General features: G+C 44.6%; 1 protein-coding gene across 1 annotated transcript in view; it reads left to right on the top strand.

The window, feature by feature from the left end:
- ST3GAL3 (ST3 beta-galactoside alpha-2,3-sialyltransferase 3) overlaps positions 1-18248 on the top strand; it is a 167106-nt gene that overhangs the window by 96596 nt on the left and 52262 nt on the right. Inside the window, exon 5 of the mRNA XM_023752809.1 lies at positions 8592-8684. Coding sequence (XP_023608577.1) covers positions 8592-8684 — 93 coding nt within the window. The remainder of the gene's footprint in view (positions 1-8591; positions 8685-18248) is intronic.

Here is an 18248-nt window from a genome sequence, read left to right as displayed (position 1 = left end):
CCCCCCCCCCCCCCCCGCCAGTTGTCTTCTGTCCCTGCTTGCACCGCTTTGGCCTGGTGCCGCCCATGTCCACTGCCACCCACCCCCAGTTCCCTGTTCCCCATCAGGCGATCGGAGCCTGCTGGCAAGGGGGAGGGACTGAGAGGTTGGCTGGCAGGCCCCAATCAGGCTATTGGGGCCTGCAGGCTGCAGGCAGCTCCTGCGTTGAGCATTTGCCCTCTGGTGGTCAGTGCGCATCATAGCAATCGGTCGTTCCGCCATTCGGTCAATTTGCATATTACACTTTTATTATATAGGATATGGAAAGGCAAAAGACCCAAAATAGGCCACAAAATGCTAACAAAGAACAAAGCTGATGGACCAATGCTGCATGACTTCGGACTTACAATAATGCTACAGTAATCAAGTATTCTGTTCCATGGTATTGGTAATAGAATAGAAAGCATAGAAGTAGACATACACAAATACCTATACAGATGCTCCTTGACTTATTGTTGAAAATATTGTTAAGTTGAAAATGTATATAATATACCTAACCTACCAAACATCATAGTTTAGCCTAGCCTATCTTAAACGTGCTCAGAACACAATATCCCCAAAATGCTGGCAACATAGTACATCGTGGAGTATCAGTTATTTACCATTGCATTCACCTGTCTAACTGGGAGATACAGCTTGCTGCTGCTGCCCAGCATCAAGAGAGAGTGTCATGCCAAAACCGGTTTGGCTCAGTGGATAGAGCATCGGCCTGCGGACTGAAAGGTCCCAGGTTCGATTCCGGTCAAGGGCATGTACCTTGGTTGCGGGCACATTCCCAGAAGGAGATGTGCAGGAGGCAGCTGATCGATGTTTCTCTCTCATCGATGTTTCTAACTCTCTATCTCTCTCCCTTCCTCTCTGTAAAAAAATCAATAAAACATATTAAAAAAAAAGAGAAAGAGAGAGAGTGTCATACATCATATGGCTAGCCTACAGCTGACATCATACTCAGTGGGGAAAAGCTGGAAATTTTTTCCTCTAAAATCAGGAAAAAAATAAGGATGCTCACTCTTACTTATTCATTATAGTACTGAAAGTCCTAGTCAAAGTAATTGGGCAAGAAAAAGAAATAAAAGGCATCCAAATCCAAAAAGAAGTAAGACTGTCAGTATTTGCAGATGACAAGATATAAAAAACCCTTAAAAATCCACCATAAAATTGTTAGAAGTATTAAACAGATTTAGTAAAGTTGCAGGATACAAAAATCAATGCACAAAAATTAGTTGCATTTCTATACATGAATAATGAACTGTAAGAAAGAGAAATTAAGAAAATAGTCCATCCCATTTACAATTTGCATCAGAGAGAATAAAATACCTAGGAAAAAGTTTAACTAAGGAGGCAAAAGACCCAGACACTGAAAACTGTAAAACATCCATGAAAGAAATTGAAGAGGACACAAATAAATGGAAAAATATTCATCTCATGGATCGGAAGAATATTGTTAAAATGTCCATACTACTGAAAGCGATCTACAGATTGAATGCAATCCCTATAAAAATGTATCATTTGAAATTTCATAGTTTAGACATGGGACAGCACATCTTTCAACTATGTCCTCTGGGTCTAAGGGCTATCCTGTCATAGAGGATTATTGTAAAGCTAAATTAGATAATTAGGTCAACTGTCTGGCACATGGTTTATGCTCAATAAATCTTAGTTTCTTTGCCCTTTTCAGTACCACCCAGAAAGAGGATGTGTCTTTTAATTTTCAAAGAAACGAGATTGAACTGGAGTGGTCACAACAGAGCCCTGGTGGAGAGTCTGTGAGAATTGCCTACATAGCTCAGGCTAAGCAAGAGCGTACTGGATGGAGAGCATGCTAACCAGTCAAAATGAAATACATTGCAAGACCCTGGAGATGAAGTTAAACTGCAGTCATCACTGAATCAAATAGTAGAGTACCCAGAGAGGGAAAGCAGGACCTCCAGCGCTGGGAAATACCACAAATTCCAGATGGCTCAGATCAAGTAGTTCCTCTTAAAGTGATGGAAGAAACATGAGAGAGCGTTGTCGAGTTTATCACTGATCGCTGTGAGGCAGAAACTGTATAGAAGCCCAAGTCTGCTCTGGAGTTCACAAAGAGCAAAGGGTTCGTGATAACTCAGGGTAGGATTGATCGACAGCACCCCAAATGTGAGTGAATGAAGAGACTCGTGATATTGCAACAAGAGCCAGCAGACCTGTAGCAGTGGGGTCATGGGGTTGGAGGGGAGAGAGAGTCAGAGGAGATAAAATTGTCCTTAAGAAGAAAAGTTTCCATCTTGGAGCTTAAAAGGATCTATGGCAGGATTACCTTTTCTTACATAAAAGCTATTTCTGAAAATAAGTTAAAATAAAAATGCTTAGTTACAGAATAAGATTACTAAATCTAACCTAAGCAGCTTCTTTCATTTCTGTAATAATGTCATTGCCCCAGAAACAACCCTCTAGTTATCGGAAAAAAGCATCTTCGTAAGGACGGTGAGAGGGGGCAGACCTGAAGAAGCAGTGGGAGGTGAGGTCTGTGCTGAGGCTTCTTATCTGTGTTCATGCAAGCCCTCCCAGCACAGTAATGTTGGCTACCTTTAAGTTGCTGTATTTGCTTGAAAGGAAACTGGTATTTATTAACTGTTATTTGCCAGGCAGTGTGAGTGGTATTTTACATGGTCTCACTTCATGCTCACAGTCAGTTTCTTGACCTGCACATCAGTAAACTAGCAGATAGAATGAGGGAGGGTGCATAGTAGGGGCTGGTCTGAGTTCAGTCCTCTCTGAGAGGATCATAGGAATTAGACTATTGGTCACAGATGCCCATCACTGATCTATTGAGTCCTCAGGAATAACTTGAAGTCCCGTCTCCATTTTCCTCAGCTGTCCCCACCTCTCCCCCACACTTCTTGTCAATTAACTTTCAAGTCAAGGTGACTGCCGAGACCGGTTTGGCTCAGTGGATGGAGCGTCGGCCTGCGGACTGGGGGGTCCCGGGTTCGATTCCGGTCAAGGGCATGTACCTGGGTTGCGGGCACATCCCCAGTGGGAGATGTGCAGGAGGCAGCTGATCGATGTTTCTCTCTCATCGGTGTTTCTGGCTCTCTATCTCTCTCCCTTCCTCTCTGTAAAAAATCGGTAGAGTATATTTAAAGGAAAAAAAAAAAAAGTCAAGGTGACCAGTTGGGTTTAGTCTTACAAACATTTTGTTGGGTACTTATGTATTCTGTGCTGCGCATGGTGCTCTGTGCTATGCACTAGGCTCAATTTTCATGGTTAGGACAGTGGTTCCCAATATGGTGCACACCCTCCACAGGGGGGCAATTCGAGAATGAGTTACTAACAGTGAATTTTTTGTATTTCTTGTGGTTCTAGGGGCCTTATGTACAATATATACTAGTAAATACATATTGTGATATGTTTATGCATTTCAGTTCTCTATTATATGTTTTGAAACTTTATTTGCTATTTTTTCATATCACTTCATATTATTATTTTTTAAAATATATTTTTATTGATTTTTACAGAGAGGAAGGGAGAGGGATAAAGAGTTAGAAACATCAATGAGAGAGACACATCGATCAGCTGCCTCCTGCACACCCCCTACTGGGGATGTGCCCGCAACCAAGGTACGTGCCCTTGACCAGAATCGAACCCGGGACCTTTCAGTCTGCAGGCCGACGCTCCATCCACCGAGCCAAACCGGTTAGGGCCATATTATTATTTTTTAACAATTTCTTAGTGATTTCTTCTTCAGTACTTCAGCTGTCCTTTCGTTCTTTATTTTTCTCTTTTATGGATTCCATGTCTTTGGAAGCTTGTTTAGACCACGTTAATGGCCTTTTAGGCTTCCTCCACGTGAATAGGAGTTCACATTTGAATAATAAGAATTATGTGTTACGGGGGGGGGGGTGGGGGGGGCATCAGGATTTTAGAGATGCTTAGGTGGGGCGTGGCCAAAAAAATGTGGGAACCTTTGGTCTAGGAGAAAAAGATAAGTAGATGCTCTGGCCAGCATGGCTCTGTGGTTAGAGTGTCAACCTGTGCACCAGAGGGCCGTGGGTTCCATTTCTAGTCAAGGGCACATACCTGGGTTGCAGGTTCAACCCCTGCCCCCAGTCGGGGCACACGTGTCTCTGTCACATCAATGTTTCTCTCTCTCTTCCTCTCCCCTGCCTCATCCTCTTTAATAATCAATGGAAAAAAATATCCTCACTCCTTGGGTGAGGATAAAGAATTAAATTAATTAATTAATTATTTTAAATATATGTAAATGGATAATTACTTCTTAGTGTAAGGAGTGTCAGGCCATGACTGTCCTGGTCATCTTATCCCTAATCCCAGGCCAATGTCTGGCAGATAACAATAAGACTGTCACTGTTAACATGTATTTAGAAAGAAACTATGTGCCAGGCATTGTAGTAAGCACGTTTTTCTCAACATAATCCTCACAACAACTTTGTGAAGTACCACTACAATCCCAGTTTTGAAGATGTGGAAATTAAGGCACAGAGTAATTAAACAACGTGCCCAAAGTCACTCTGCTGCCTCTACATATTTGTTGTGTGAGTGAGTGAATGAATGAGAGGAAGGAAGGGAGGGAGGTGGGAGAGAAAGAGAGTGTGTGGAGACAAGTGGGCAAGCTGAAGGTGGAAGTCAGCTCTAGGTAAGATGGGGTCCACAGGCAGAAAGGGCTGGTCCTACTCCGGAAGGGAAATAATCATGAAAAGCTTCATAAAGGAAGCGGTGCTTAAACTGAATATTGCAGGATGCATAGGTGATCACAGGGAAGGGCAGGGTGAGCAGAGATAAGGCCAACCCTTCTTTTGTATTAAGTCCTTTCCCCTCACCTGCGCAAAGGCATTTTTCCTACAACTGTCCCATCTCGACTACTCATGAGTTTTTCTCTTATTCTGAGCAGCTTATAAACATGCTAAAATATTGCCTTGCTTCCCTCCTCCAGCTAATTGCCCCATTTCTCTGTCTTCCTTTATAGCAAAACTCTAGTTTATATTCCATGTCTCCAATTCTTCCGTTTCTCTTAAATCCAATGAAATAAGCATTTCGTCCCCTCGCCCTCACCCCTCCAGTGAAACAGCTCTTTTCAAGGTCGGGAGTAACCTCATGTTGCCAAATCCAGCTGTCAGTCCTGGGGCCACACCAGGCCTACCCCTATGTTTGACACAGCTGGTCCCTCTGTCCTTCTTGAGATACTTCCTTCCCTTAGCAACTGAAACATCACACTCTCTCCTCTTGCAGTGCTAAATGCTAAAGCTACTCTTTGTCTCCCAGATGTTGAGCCTTAAAATGCACTCTTCCACTGGAAATCACCCAGTGACTCTCCCCGGTGACAGAACCCCAACTTGAGCCAAGTGTTCAAAGCCTGGCTGCCGGCTGCTGCCACCTCATCCCTCACAGCACATGTGTGGTGCTGCCCTCCACGTGGGCTTTCTCACCACATCCCCCCAAGATCCCTGGGACCTGAGGGGTTCCCATTTGCAGATGAGGAAGCTGAGAATCCGATTTTCCATCGCTTGCCCAAGGCCACACAGCTCGCCGGTGTCCTCTGAGAACGCTTCTGATTCCAGATCCTGCACTTCTTACTTACAACCCATTGCTTGGCCTGATTCCTTCAACGTGGTGCTTCTGAGTGAAGCAGGGGAGTCAAGTCTGGTTCCTTCTTTCAGATTCCAGTCTGTCCATCTGGATTTCCTCTTGAGAGTGCAGTGGTTTCCACTCTTCACCCCAGGGGCTTGGTAGTCACGGTTGTAGGACAATGGGTGCTCTTACTGTTTGAAATGCTAAAGCTCCCGAAATGAAAGGCCAGCTGCAGAGTCTGAGAAGAACAAGGGCTGCATGATTTGATCAGACATCTGTGGGGGCCTCCTGGCATTTGGAGTGTGAGTGCCTTAGAGAAACTAACCATTCTGGCCCCAGGGAGTTGGCGACTGTTAGTCTTGGTGGTTTTGACCGCTAACTGCCCCAGGGGTCCCAGCCTGCTGTATGACTCAGAGTTCCCAACACTCCCCCTATTCTTCTCTTCCTGGGATAGTCAGGAGGCCATGTCTAAGGCATTTTAATTTGGTAATAATTTGACCCACCCACTGTACCCAGGGCCCTGTGTTTTGAAGTTACTGTTGCTTTTTGAATTGGGCGGAGGCAGGGGGGATCATCCTTTAGAGCCGATCATCCTAGATGTGTGACTACCTTGCACTGCCATGGGAAGAGCCTTTCCTGCTGGGTTCTGGCTCCCCGTGCTCCATCTTGTGGGTGCTCCCTCTTCTCTGCCATAGGTGACCTGAGCCCATGGACCCTGGACTGTCCCATAGCCCTTATTCTTGAAGCACCTTGCCAAAAGTTGATGGTGTAAACTAGAGAGGAAAGAGGTGGCCAAAAGTTTGTCTGTTATTGTACGTGTGTTTATGCAGTGCACTGTGTTAAAGAGGCAACTGCCATTCATCTTTCATACTCTTTGTGAAACTTTCTAGAATTCAGAAAGACCTCAGGTACCCGCTGTACAAGGTGGGCAGGCAGGTGGCGGGGGATCGGGAGACAAGGATATGAGGGACTCATGGTGCCTCGCTGCTCATATACACACTTTTGACCCTCTTCCCATCTCCAGTTGCACTGCCACTTGCACACTAGCCCTAGACTCCGCTTCCCTGTGATGGCACTTACTGCGATCCACGCTGCTGGCAATGCCGTGTTAAGAGCTCCTGCACTGGTGTTAGAAACAGGTTCAAATCCAGTATCTGTCACTTACTAGCTGTGTGATTTTGGATAAGTCTCTTCATCTTCCTGAGCTTGTGTATAAATTAATAATTAATAGCACATGGCTATTGAGAGGAGTAATTAAAAAAATCTATAGTTTTCATCACTGTGCCTAGTCCAAAAGCTTCCAATAAGTTTAGTAATTGAAATGTAGTTTACATTTTGTTTCTGAAATAGAGTTGTTTACATAAGAAAAATATTGTTATGTAAATTTTCTGATTAAGCCTTTGACTTTCTTTTGCCTACCAAATAAAGTCCCTGCCCTGGCCTGTCACTCATCATTTGCTTTTGCATTTCAGGCTTTAAATTTCATTGGTAGGGACGGCTAAAAAATACATGGACTTCTAGAAGAAATTGCACATGGATACAGAAGAGTTTGTCTAAATTCACTGAGCAGTTATTCTGTGTACGACCCTGGGCTAGGCCCTCAGGGGCACATGAGTAAGTCACACATGGCACATGATAGGCAGTGCCCCATTGTTTCTGGCTATCTAGTGCAGGTGCCAGTCCCTCCCCCCAACACCACCACCTTATATGACCCCACACAGTCCCTGCGGGAGGCAGCCCTACGGGAAATTTCCCACAGGGCCCCAGCACTGTAGAGCAGCTGGGCATCAGAGTGATCAGTTTTGGCAGCAGGTCCAAGGGCGGAGGTGAGGGGAGGCTGGGACTGGGAACTGGCAGCCAGCCGGGACTTCCTCAGGTGCCCCAGCAGGCAGGGCCTGCAGCCCCAGCAGTCACTGAAAGTATCCTGGTCTTCCCATGTAGTTTTCTCTAAACTACTCCAGCCCCACACTGAACACACAAAGGCATCGAAGCCCAAAGGTATGAGGTGACTTGTCTACAGTCACAGGGCAACAAAGCCAGGGCTAAAACACACAAGTCTTCTGAAAAATACTCAGCCATCTCTGACTTGTGGGTTCCCAAGACTGTCTTGGTTCCAGTCCAAGTACAGTGAGCCTCTCAGGGTCATTTTGTTCCTTAATAAAATTATAAGGGTCTTTGTTTGCCCATTTCTGTGTAAGGTACTGGGGCGCAGGGTTCAATCAGACTGAGCTCAGGAAATTACAGTGTAAAGAGGGAGACATGCTACCAACGACGGCACAGGACGGCGAGTGCTGATGGGAGTTAGCATGTAGTGTGGGTGGCGGGGGGCAGTCTGGAGGTCAGGGAATTACTCCCACTGAAGTTGACATCGGAGCTTAGTTTTGAAAACCCAGTGGGCATAGCCAAGTAGAGAAGGACAAGGAGGAACACTCTAGGCAGAGAGAATAGAAGAGCACAGGAGCTTTCTCAACTAAACGTCTGACGGTCACAGTAAACAGCCCCAGCGTACATATGATCTGTATTCAGGGCACCCTGAGTGGCTCCCAAGGCTGGAGAGCATCGAGGCAGATGAGGCTGGCCTGTGGGATATAGAAGGATGTGGAAAGGGCAGTGCCGCTGACTTGACCAAAGTCTGAGCAGCTCTCTCTTCAGATGTCCAGGCTCTACTTTCCCAGCCTGGGAGCCTGGATGGAGTTCCTGATTTCCTCGGTATCAGAGTTACTGCAGAGAATCTATGCGAACCCAGTGAGTTCTTTTTACTAAGTTCCAGGATGGGCCTTGCTTATTTATCTACCTAGTCCTTTAGGGCTTTTTGATTTGGGGGGGCTTGCCCCCCTGAAGCCTTGGTGTGGAAGAAGGACTTACGTGCTGATGGTAGGGAATGAAGCTTTATTCAAGGCTTAACACCTACAGCTCTTCACAAACCAGTAACCCCCTGACTGCTGAGTGCCCGGCAGGCTGTGACTCTCCTTCTCCTCCCACAGGCCTGCGGAGTTAGCCACCAAGTACGCAAACTTCTCAGAGGGAGCTTGCAAGCCTGGCTATGCTTCAGCCTTGATGACTGCCATCTTCCCCCGGTAAGTGCCCCTCTTTCTTCCCACCACCGAGACAGCCTGCCTGGTCCCTGGCGTGGGAGTCAGAAACCCTGCCCTAAGGGCAAGTGATGTGCTCCAGAGAAAACAAGATTCTGTCGTAACTTCCCTTCCGTGTCCTTGAGTCTGTGGGTACCTGGAAAGGACTTTGCTTTTAGTTGGTTCCCACCCCCATCCCACTCTGTGCCCTTGCTGTATCGCATCCTCTGTTCACCCACCTGCACAGCTTGTTCTGTGGGAGAGGCAGAGGGAGAACCTATGTGGTTGCCCTGTGGAAACCAGGCGTCCAGAGGCAGGCAAGGCAGTGGCCCAGTCATAGTACAGGAGAGCCTAGTCATAGTATCAGTGGCCAAACTGCTTATTTATTTATTTTAATTTTTAAAGGTTTTTTTGTTTGTTTGTTTTGTTTGTTTGTTTTGTTTTGTTTTTACTGAGAGAGAAGAAAGGAGTGGGACAGAGAGAGAGAGAGAGAGAGAGAGAGAGAGAGAGAGAGAAACATCATTGTGAGAGTGAAACATCGATTGACTGCTTCCTGCACACCCCCTACTGGGGATTGAGCTGGCAACCCGGCAGACATGTGCCCTGACTAGGAATTGAACTGGAATGATGCCCAACCAACTGAGCCTACCAGCCAGAGCAATGGCCAAACATTTTTGGAAGCTAGGAGAGGCAAGGCCAAATAAAGCAGGGATCAAAGAGGAGTCTCTGAGGCTGGCATCTCTCCTTGTCCACTTTGCATTCTGGATTCCTGATTCCCTTGATAACAGGCTTGCTGAACAAAGCTGTGCCAAACCCTGGGAGCTCCTTTTACCAAATGCTGCCGAGGGGCCTTGGTTACTTACCTGCCTTTTCCTTTCGGGTTTTCTTTTACTGAAGCCTTCATGTGGAGCAGGGCCTGACGTGCGGAGGTTGTCTTGTCTGCAGCCTGGAGCACAGGGAGACTGTCAGGGTTGTTTCGTTCCTTCAGAAAATTATGGGAGTGTGTGACCTGGGGGGCAGGGGAAAGGCTGCTCAGGACCCTCCGGGCATATGAATAGCTCTTGGGCCACCGGAGCAGCCCTGGGGTGGGCTGCGCTCCCTGGGGAAAGGGCTTGCACCCCATCCCTTCGAAGGCTGCGCTGCGGTTAGGGGACGCAGTGTGTTGCACAGGAGTGCTGAGAAACAGCCTGCCCAAACATAAATCCAGGATATGTGGGTTTTATGCTCCTTTTCTTTTTCTAACTGAGATGCAAACTCAGCTACTTGTGTAAAACAGGGGCTCTTCTGGCTGAAAATCTGGTGTTCACATTGTCCTGGATTTGCCTCTGAATTGATTCCAAATATTTTGCTTCCCCCAGCTATTTACTGAGCACCTCTTAAGTATCTAGCACTATGTTCCATATTCTTACCTGTGTTTTCTCAGTCCTCTGGGCCAGACACCTGTGAGTTTTCCGTGACCTGTAAATAGTTTCTTTTACTTTTTCTAATTGAAAGTAATGTGAGCATGCGATTTAAAAAAAGTAAATAACTCAAACAGGCCAAAGGATATATACTCCCACTCTAGGTCCCTTCCCCAGAGATAGTCAGTATTACCATAAATGGGAACATACTGTATTTATTGTTCTGTATCTTGCTTTTTACTCCTAATAGTCTATGTTAGAGATTATCCTATTACCAGTATAAATGGATCCATCTTATTTTTTAAATGATTTCATAATATATAATTGTAGGGATGTATCATACTTTTAGTAAAAATAAGGTTTGTTAAAGTGTAATTTACAAGCAGTAAAAATGGCTTCTGAGTGTAGTTGTGTGAATTGGGTAAATGCATGCCTGTTGCATAACCATCAATAGGACATTTCTGTCAGCACCCCCTAAGTTTCCTCGTGCTCCTTCACACTTAACCTTCCCCTGACCCCCCAACGGCCGGCCCTGATAACCACTAATCAGTTTTCTGTCCCTAAAATATTTCCAGAATTTCATATAAATGGGATCATACAGTATGTAGCCTTTTGAGTCTGCCTCTTTCACTTATTAAAATGCATTTGAGATTCACCCATGTGTTGTGTGTATCCATTGTTCCTTTTTGTTGCTAAATAGTATTCCCTTGTATGGATGTAATAGTCTGTTTATCTCTTCAGCACTCAAAAGACATTTGGGTTAATTCCAGTTTTTAGCTATTAAAATAGAGCCACTATACACATTTGTGTACAGGATGTATGCTTCACTTTATATAAGAAATTGCAAACTTTTTAAAAATTAACTACGTCGTTTTGCTTTCCTGCCAGCAGTATATGAGAGTTTTAGGTTTTCTACATCGGTGTCATCAGTGTTTTTAGTTTTAGGTATTCTAGTAGGTTTTTACTTTGTTTATAATGTTTTTATTTTCCTTTGGCTGCTTTTTGAGTGTTTCTTCTTATCACTGATTTTCAGTAATTTGATTATAATAATCTTGTTATGGTTTTCTTTACAAACCCTAGCTTGTGTTTATTTTTCTCGTTGGATCTATGGATCCATACTTCATTTTTAAAATCAAATTTGGGAGTTTTGACATTGTTTACAAATATTTTTTTCTGTCCCACCTCCCTTCTCAGGGTTCCAATTACATGTATTATACCATCAGTCCCACAGGGGGGGGTTTTGTTCTTTGTTTGTTTTTGTTTGTTTGTTTTTTTCCCAACCTGATTTCACTCTCACTCCATCCTAAGCCTCCTTCCTCCTTGTGCTCACCCAGTCACTGACTCCCACACCTGCGCACAGGTAGTGGATCAGGCAGTGGTGATGGAAGGGATGCTGATGTGCCGTGTGGTCCAGGCTGCAGAGTCCTGCTCCTCTGGGAAGCCGGCTTGTTCCCTCTCACATGTTTGAGCTCTCTGTTGGGAGATCCTCCTTTCATTCCTTATTCTTGAAACTTGCCTGCCTGGATACATCTTTGGGCAGAAGATCCAAAGGAACTCAAGTTTATTGAGCGTCTTCTCTGCTCTAAACATTGGATTGAGGCCTTTCATCTGTTGGTCTCATGGAATGGAAAAGTCATCTGTGACCTCCACCCCTTTGCATGCACCCAGTTACTCTTTTCTCAATCTGTATTACCAGTGCTACATACATAGCTCTTCATTGTATTTATAATTTGTTGATGTTTCTTCTACCATAGTAGGTTCTGCACTTCTTAGAATAGAGACATTCATGGATGCCAACACTTAGCAGAGCCTTTAGCACATAGTAGGCACTTACTGTTTGTTTTATGAATGGATATTAATATCTGCCCTCAGGAAAGTGAGGGTGTGAGGAATGTTGATAAAACACTGTTCCCATGGAGAGAGCTACTAGAAAAAAAATAATTATTTTGACACATACGAATGCACAATAGATTGGAAAGACTTGAGATTTGGAGACAGAAAGTTCTCATATCTTAACAGGCTGTGTGATCTTTGGAAAGTCTGAGCATTACTTAACTCGTTAGTCAAGAGGATGAATTGAGGTGATATATCTTGGGGCTATAAATGTTAGATCACTTTAGCATAATTGTTAGACACTTACTAAGTGAATTGTCATCTTCTCAATGACTTTTTTTATAATCAGGTAAGTTTTTTAGAAAGAAATAAAGATTTCAGATAGGTCAAGGTAAACATTTTACACTGTACGTTTAAAGAAAAAATATAACTCATAAAACCTTAATCAACACACCCATTTTCCTGGCAATGCTTTGCTACATGTGTTTGAGTGGCTTTTTTTGTGCTTTGGTGAAAGATTGAGTGGGGCCACTCAGCATTGGGAGCAATTGCGGCACCCACAGGCTAAAAGCCCTTGGCAGACATCTTCAACCGAAAGCAGAACCCAACCCCAGACCACGGCCATGCTGCGGAGCACTGCCAGCAGCAGCGACCAGGATAGCTAACACCTAGTGATGGATCAGTATTGATGTATCAGGTCCTGTGCTTAGGCCTTTTCCTATTTTTTTTTCCTGTTTTAATCCTTCCAACAATCATATGAGATGGGTGTTGTTATTAATCCTTTTTTAAATAGGGGGAAGTAGAGGGTAGAGAAGCCAAGCGATTTGCCTGAGGTCACACAGATAGGAAGTGATGAAGCCAAGTTTTAACCCAAGCCCTCTAACCACAGACTCCACAGGCTTACCTGCTGCATTCTGCGTCCTCTCGCGGCTGCCCTCTCATGGCAGGCTGGCTAGTTGTCAAAGTGCAGAGGTCTACCAGATGCCTGGTGGTAGCAAATGAGGTATCAATGTAGACTCGCTACAGCTCTACAAAAGGAAAGCCTCACTTCTCCTAAGACACACTTTGCTCTAGGAAGGCCAGGGTGCTTGGTGTTTATCTGTGATTGTGTGTGTCTGTGATTCTCACTGCTGAGGAGTCATTGCATGGTCCAAACCGGATGAATTCCCCAGAGCACAAGGATGGCCTTTGAAACCTTTCTGAGCTCTCTGAGGCAGCACGTCTGGAGTATTGACAGAGTCCCAGCTGCCTGTTTTAGGACCCTCGCGTGAGACGGTACAGGAGGCCTATCACACTGCCCTGGGGCCTTTGAGAGCTTGTGGGCTCCTGGCCAGGGTAGCTGGGTGTCTGGTATCCCCACATTCCAAACCCCCTCCCTCTCTGCCATTCCAGAAAAGGATCCTGGGACTTTTATCACTGCAGCACTGGGGGAGGGGGAGGCGGGGAGGGCGCAGCTAAGATTGAGAGGCATCCTTGCTAAGCTTGTCCTGTACCATAAATTACAGAGGAGAGCAGAGCACGGTCCACTTCTACAGAATCACTGTCCTTCCATACCAGGAGCAAACTGAGCCCCCGCCCCAACCCTGCGTGTGCAGAAGGCTTGCTATAATTGCTTTCTCCGCTTCCTCACATCCCGCTAACGCTTCATGTCTATAGTCTAGCTTCCTCTCCCACTCTCCCCTCCCTGCAGTGCCCTAGTCCAGGTCACCAAAAGGACTACCTGACACATCCAGTGGATAGACCTTCTCCTTTTTATTTTGACATCTCTGAGCATGTGACAGTAATGATCTCTTCCTCCATTTTGAGCATTTGAAACTCTCCTCATAAAGTCTTTGTCCAGGCTCCCTTCCAGTTCTACTACTTCTCTGATTGTTCCTTCTCAGTTTCTTTTGCAAACAATCTCCTTCTTTTGTGCCCACCCTTAACTGTTGATGTCTGCCAGGGCTCATTATGGCTCCCTTCTCCCTCCGCTGCTTCAGCTAACACATGTGTACTGATGACTCCCAAATCTGTTTGAGCCCAGACCTCTCCTGATCTGTAGACTCAAATACCCAGCTTCCTGCTGGACAGCTCCACTTGGATGACTCTCCAACATCTCAACATTAGTATCTCCACCTCATTGAATTTTCAGTAAATCAGATCAGTCCAAGCACGTTGCCTATTTCAGTGAATGACACCACTATCCATCACTCTGTCACCTGAGCCAAAAATCTGGGAGTCTTTCTTCCTCCTTCCTTTCTCAAGCAACTATCCAATTAGTCACTGAGTCCTGTCACTTCTACCCTCTAGAACAGTGATGGCAAACCTATGACACGCGTGTCAGAGGTGACATGCGAACTCATTTTTTTTGGTTGATTTTTCTTTGTTAAATGGCATTTAAATATATAAAATAAATATCAAAAATGTAGGTCTTTGTTTTACTATGGTTGCAAATATAAAAAAATTTCTATATGTGACATGGCACCAGAGTTAAGTTAGGGTTTTTCAAAATGCTGACACGCCAAGCTCAAAAGGTTCACCATCACTGCTCTAGAATATCTCTTCTCTGAGGTCAGTCCCTTCCCCATACTCTGATTTCCTCAGCCTCTCCTGGATCTTGGACCTGAAGATCCAGAAACCTAGATCTTCATTCTCTTTACTGACTCCTTCATATCACTATTTAATCATACTCAAGTTTCTCCCATTCCTTAAGTTGCCACATCAACTCTACTCTCCTATAAACCTAGTGATAATAGCTACCATGTCATTCATTCAACATATCTTTTTTTGAATATGTTTTTATTGATTTTAGAGAAAGAGAGGGGGGGAGAGAGAGAGAGAGAGAGAGAGAGAGAGAGAGAGAGAGAGAAACATCAATGGGAGAGAACCACTGACACTGTCTCCTGCATGCCGTCTACTGGGGATCAAGCCTGCAAGCTGGGCATCTGCCCTGACCAGGAATTAAACCAGTGATCTCTGGGTGCATGGGATGACACTCAACCAACAGAGCCACACTGGCTGGGACTCATTCAACATATCTTTATTGAGCACCTACTATGTGCCAGACACTTTTTTAGGGCTAGATGCCCAAGCATTGTATAAGACACATTGTATACAAAGAGCCTCCATTTCTTTTCTTTTTTAAATTAAATCTTTATTGTTCAGATTATTACAGTTGTTCCTCTTCTTTCCCCCCATAGCTCCCCTCCACCCGGTTCCCACCCTACCCTCTGCTCTTACCCCCCTCACTGTCCTCATCCATACGTGTACGATTTTTTTCCAGTCTCTTCCTGCACCCCCACACCCTTTTCCCCCCGAGAATTGTCAGTTCACTCCCTTTCTATGCCCCTGATTCTATTATATTCACCAGTTTATTCTGTTCATCAGATTATTTACTCACTTGATTTTTAGATTCACTTGTTGATAGATATGTATTTGTTGTTCATAATTTTTATCTTTACCTTTTTCTTCTTCTTCCTCTTCTTAAAGGATACCTTTCAGCATTTCATATAATACTGGTTTGGTGGTGATGAACTCCTTTAGCTTTTTCTTATCTGTGAAGCTCTTTATCTGACCTTCAATTCTGAATGCTACCTTTGCTGGGTAAAGTAATCTTGGTTGTAGGTTCTTGCTATTCATCACTTTGAATATTTCTTGCCACTCCCTCTGGCCTGCATAGTTTCTATTGAGAAATCAGCTGACAGTCGTACGGGTATTCCCTTGTAGATAACTAACTGTTTTTCTCTTGCTGCTTTTAAGATTCTCTCTTTGTCTTTTGCTCTTGACATTTTAATTATGATGTGTCTTGGTGTGGTCCTTTTTGGATTCCTTTTGTTTGGGGTTCTATGCGCTTCCTGGACTTGGAAGTCTATTTCTTTCACCAGGTAGGGTAAGTTTTCTGTCATTATTTCTTCAAATAGGTTTTCAATATCTTGCTCTCTCTCTTCTTCTGGCACCCCTATAATTCGGATGTTGGTATGCTTGAAGTTGTCCCAGAGGCTCTTTACACTATCTTCATATTTTTGGATTCTTTTTTTGTTTTTGTTTTTCCGGTTGGGTGTTTTTTGCTTCTTCGTATTTCAAATCTTTGACTTGATTCTTGCGATCCTCTAGTCTGCTGTTGGATCTCTGTATAATATTCTTTATTTCAGTCAGTGTATGCTTAATTTCTAGTTGGTCCTTTTTCATACCCTCGAGGGTCTCACTAGATTTATCGAGGGTCTCACTAAATTTATCGGCGGTTTCTAGAAAATTCTTGAAAAACCTTATAACCGTGGTTTTGAACTCTATATCCAGTAGTTTGCTTTCCTCCATTTCTGTCATTTGTGACCTGTTTCTTTGTCTCTGCATTTTGGCTGCTTTCCTGTGTTGATGGAGTGGCTTTCTGTGCTAGGTGTCCTATAGGGCCCAGTCGCTCAGCCTTCCCAATTACCTGAGGTGGACACTCTTGGTGCACCCCTTTGTGGGCTTTGTGCACAGTCTTGTTGTAGTTAAGCCTTGATTGTTGTAGGTATCACCAGGAGGAATTGACCTCCAGGCCAATTGGCTGTGAGAATCCGCTGTGTCTACAGTGGGAGAACTTCTGAGCTGAAGACACCTTATGGGGCAAGACTTGCTTCAGTGGGGCTTTGGTGCTCACTGAGTCTGCCCCCTGTATCTGTCCCTTATGGATCTGAGGAGTTGTAATCTGGATGGTCCCACTCTGACCACTGGGTACACTGGCTCTTGGATCTCTAAGGAGGTGCTGATTTAGCCTCTGCCTGAGGCTACCCAGCAGGAGCTATGGAGAGATCTGCAGATTCCTCTTATTTGTTTGAGGTTTGGAGGTGCCCAGGTGAGGCCCAGCTCTGCACTTTACTTCTGCACCTCCTCTGAGTCTCAGTGTGCTTTTCTCTTTCCTTCTAGTTGTAGAATTTCCACTCAGCCAGCCTTCCTGTGGTTCTGGATGATGTCCGTTTTGTCTTTTAGTTGTATTTTTGAAGTGGTTGTGCGAGGCAGCAATTTCAGGTGTTTACCTATGCCGCCATCTTGGTTTCTCAAGAGCCTCCATTTCATTGGGAAACAAAGACAGCCTGTGTATATAAAATGTCACAGTTTTATAGAGCACTTACTATGTACCAATCACTGTGCTAAACACCATAAATTCATTATCTCATTTAGTCTTTTCAACAACCCTGTGGAGTAAGTGTTGTTATGCCCCCACTTTACAGATGAAAAAAAGCTATAACTTACCGAAGGTCACAGTAGCACAGAACCAGGAATCAAACCCACCAGTCCCACTTTATGTCCTGCGTCAGGCTCGGGACCATCAGCCTGTAGGGGAATGCAGATCCCTTTTGCTTGGAGAATATTTTTAATATTTTCAGTAGGTACCCCTTAAAGTGAAATCCTTGGGTGCTGGGCCTTTCCAGGAAGAGCAGAGAGCTCCTCTCTGCAGAGTGTTCAGGGTTGACAGCCCTGTGTGGGCTAGACAGACTAAGTGCCCGTCCTTGGCCTGGACTTCAACTTGAAACGGGAGGAATGGCCATCTGTGTCCTCTTGATTTCTCGGCCATCAATTTTTTTTCATGTGTTCCTCAGTGTTAGTTGTTCTGACCTCTTCCGGGAACTGATCCATGTTCTGCTTTTAAATTAGTTTCACTTGTTGTCTCAGCCTCCCTCTTCTGCCTCCCCCACCATTCAAGGAATGCAGCCCCAGAGTACCTGACAGTTATATACCCCATCGTCTTCCTCTTTTCTCTGTGCTCCAGCCCTCATAGGTGGGTCTGCATGGATGGCCAGAAGTTGTGTTTTCTTTGAACAAATCTCCTTCCCTAGATGACTAGGGACCCACACTTTTTTGCACAGGTAGATACTGCAGACCCACCTGTTGGTTTTTTCCTGGTTATAAATTCATCTGCTGCTGGCGAAGTGGGAGGCCTCAGACTGCTAACTGCTCCTGATGGTGTATCTGTTCTCCTGCCCCAGTTCAGGACCTGAGGAGCTATGTCTAGTCTTTTCTCTAATTTTCCTGAAGGTGAGCACTGGGCATACCTTGAGAAAATTCCCCTGCAGGGCATCTGTCAGTTGGGAGCCTGTTGTGTGCAATGAAATCAAAAGTGATGTGAGCTGGTCTAATTTTTGAGAAATTGATAATGAAGTTTTAGGAATATCTATAGCAATTAGAGAAAGTAAATTTATGTCAGTTGACCCTAGTAATTTAAAAATAAAATTTTATGTTTTAATTTTTCTAGTGATTCATTTTTTTATACTTTTATGAAAGTGTCACTCTGTGACAGAGTTGAAATTTAAAAAGCCAAACAAACTGGTCCTTCTTCACAGATGGTGTGATAAGCATTGGACTGTGGTGATCAGAGCAT

This window comes from Myotis lucifugus, unplaced genomic scaffold (genome assembly GCF_000147115.1).
Source record: "Myotis lucifugus unplaced genomic scaffold, Myoluc2.0 scaffold_37, whole genome shotgun sequence".
NCBI classification, from domain to species: Eukaryota; Metazoa; Chordata; class Mammalia; order Chiroptera; family Vespertilionidae; genus Myotis; species Myotis lucifugus.
Note: the sequence above shows the minus strand (reverse complement) of the source record. Positions and strands in the feature narration are given on the sequence as shown.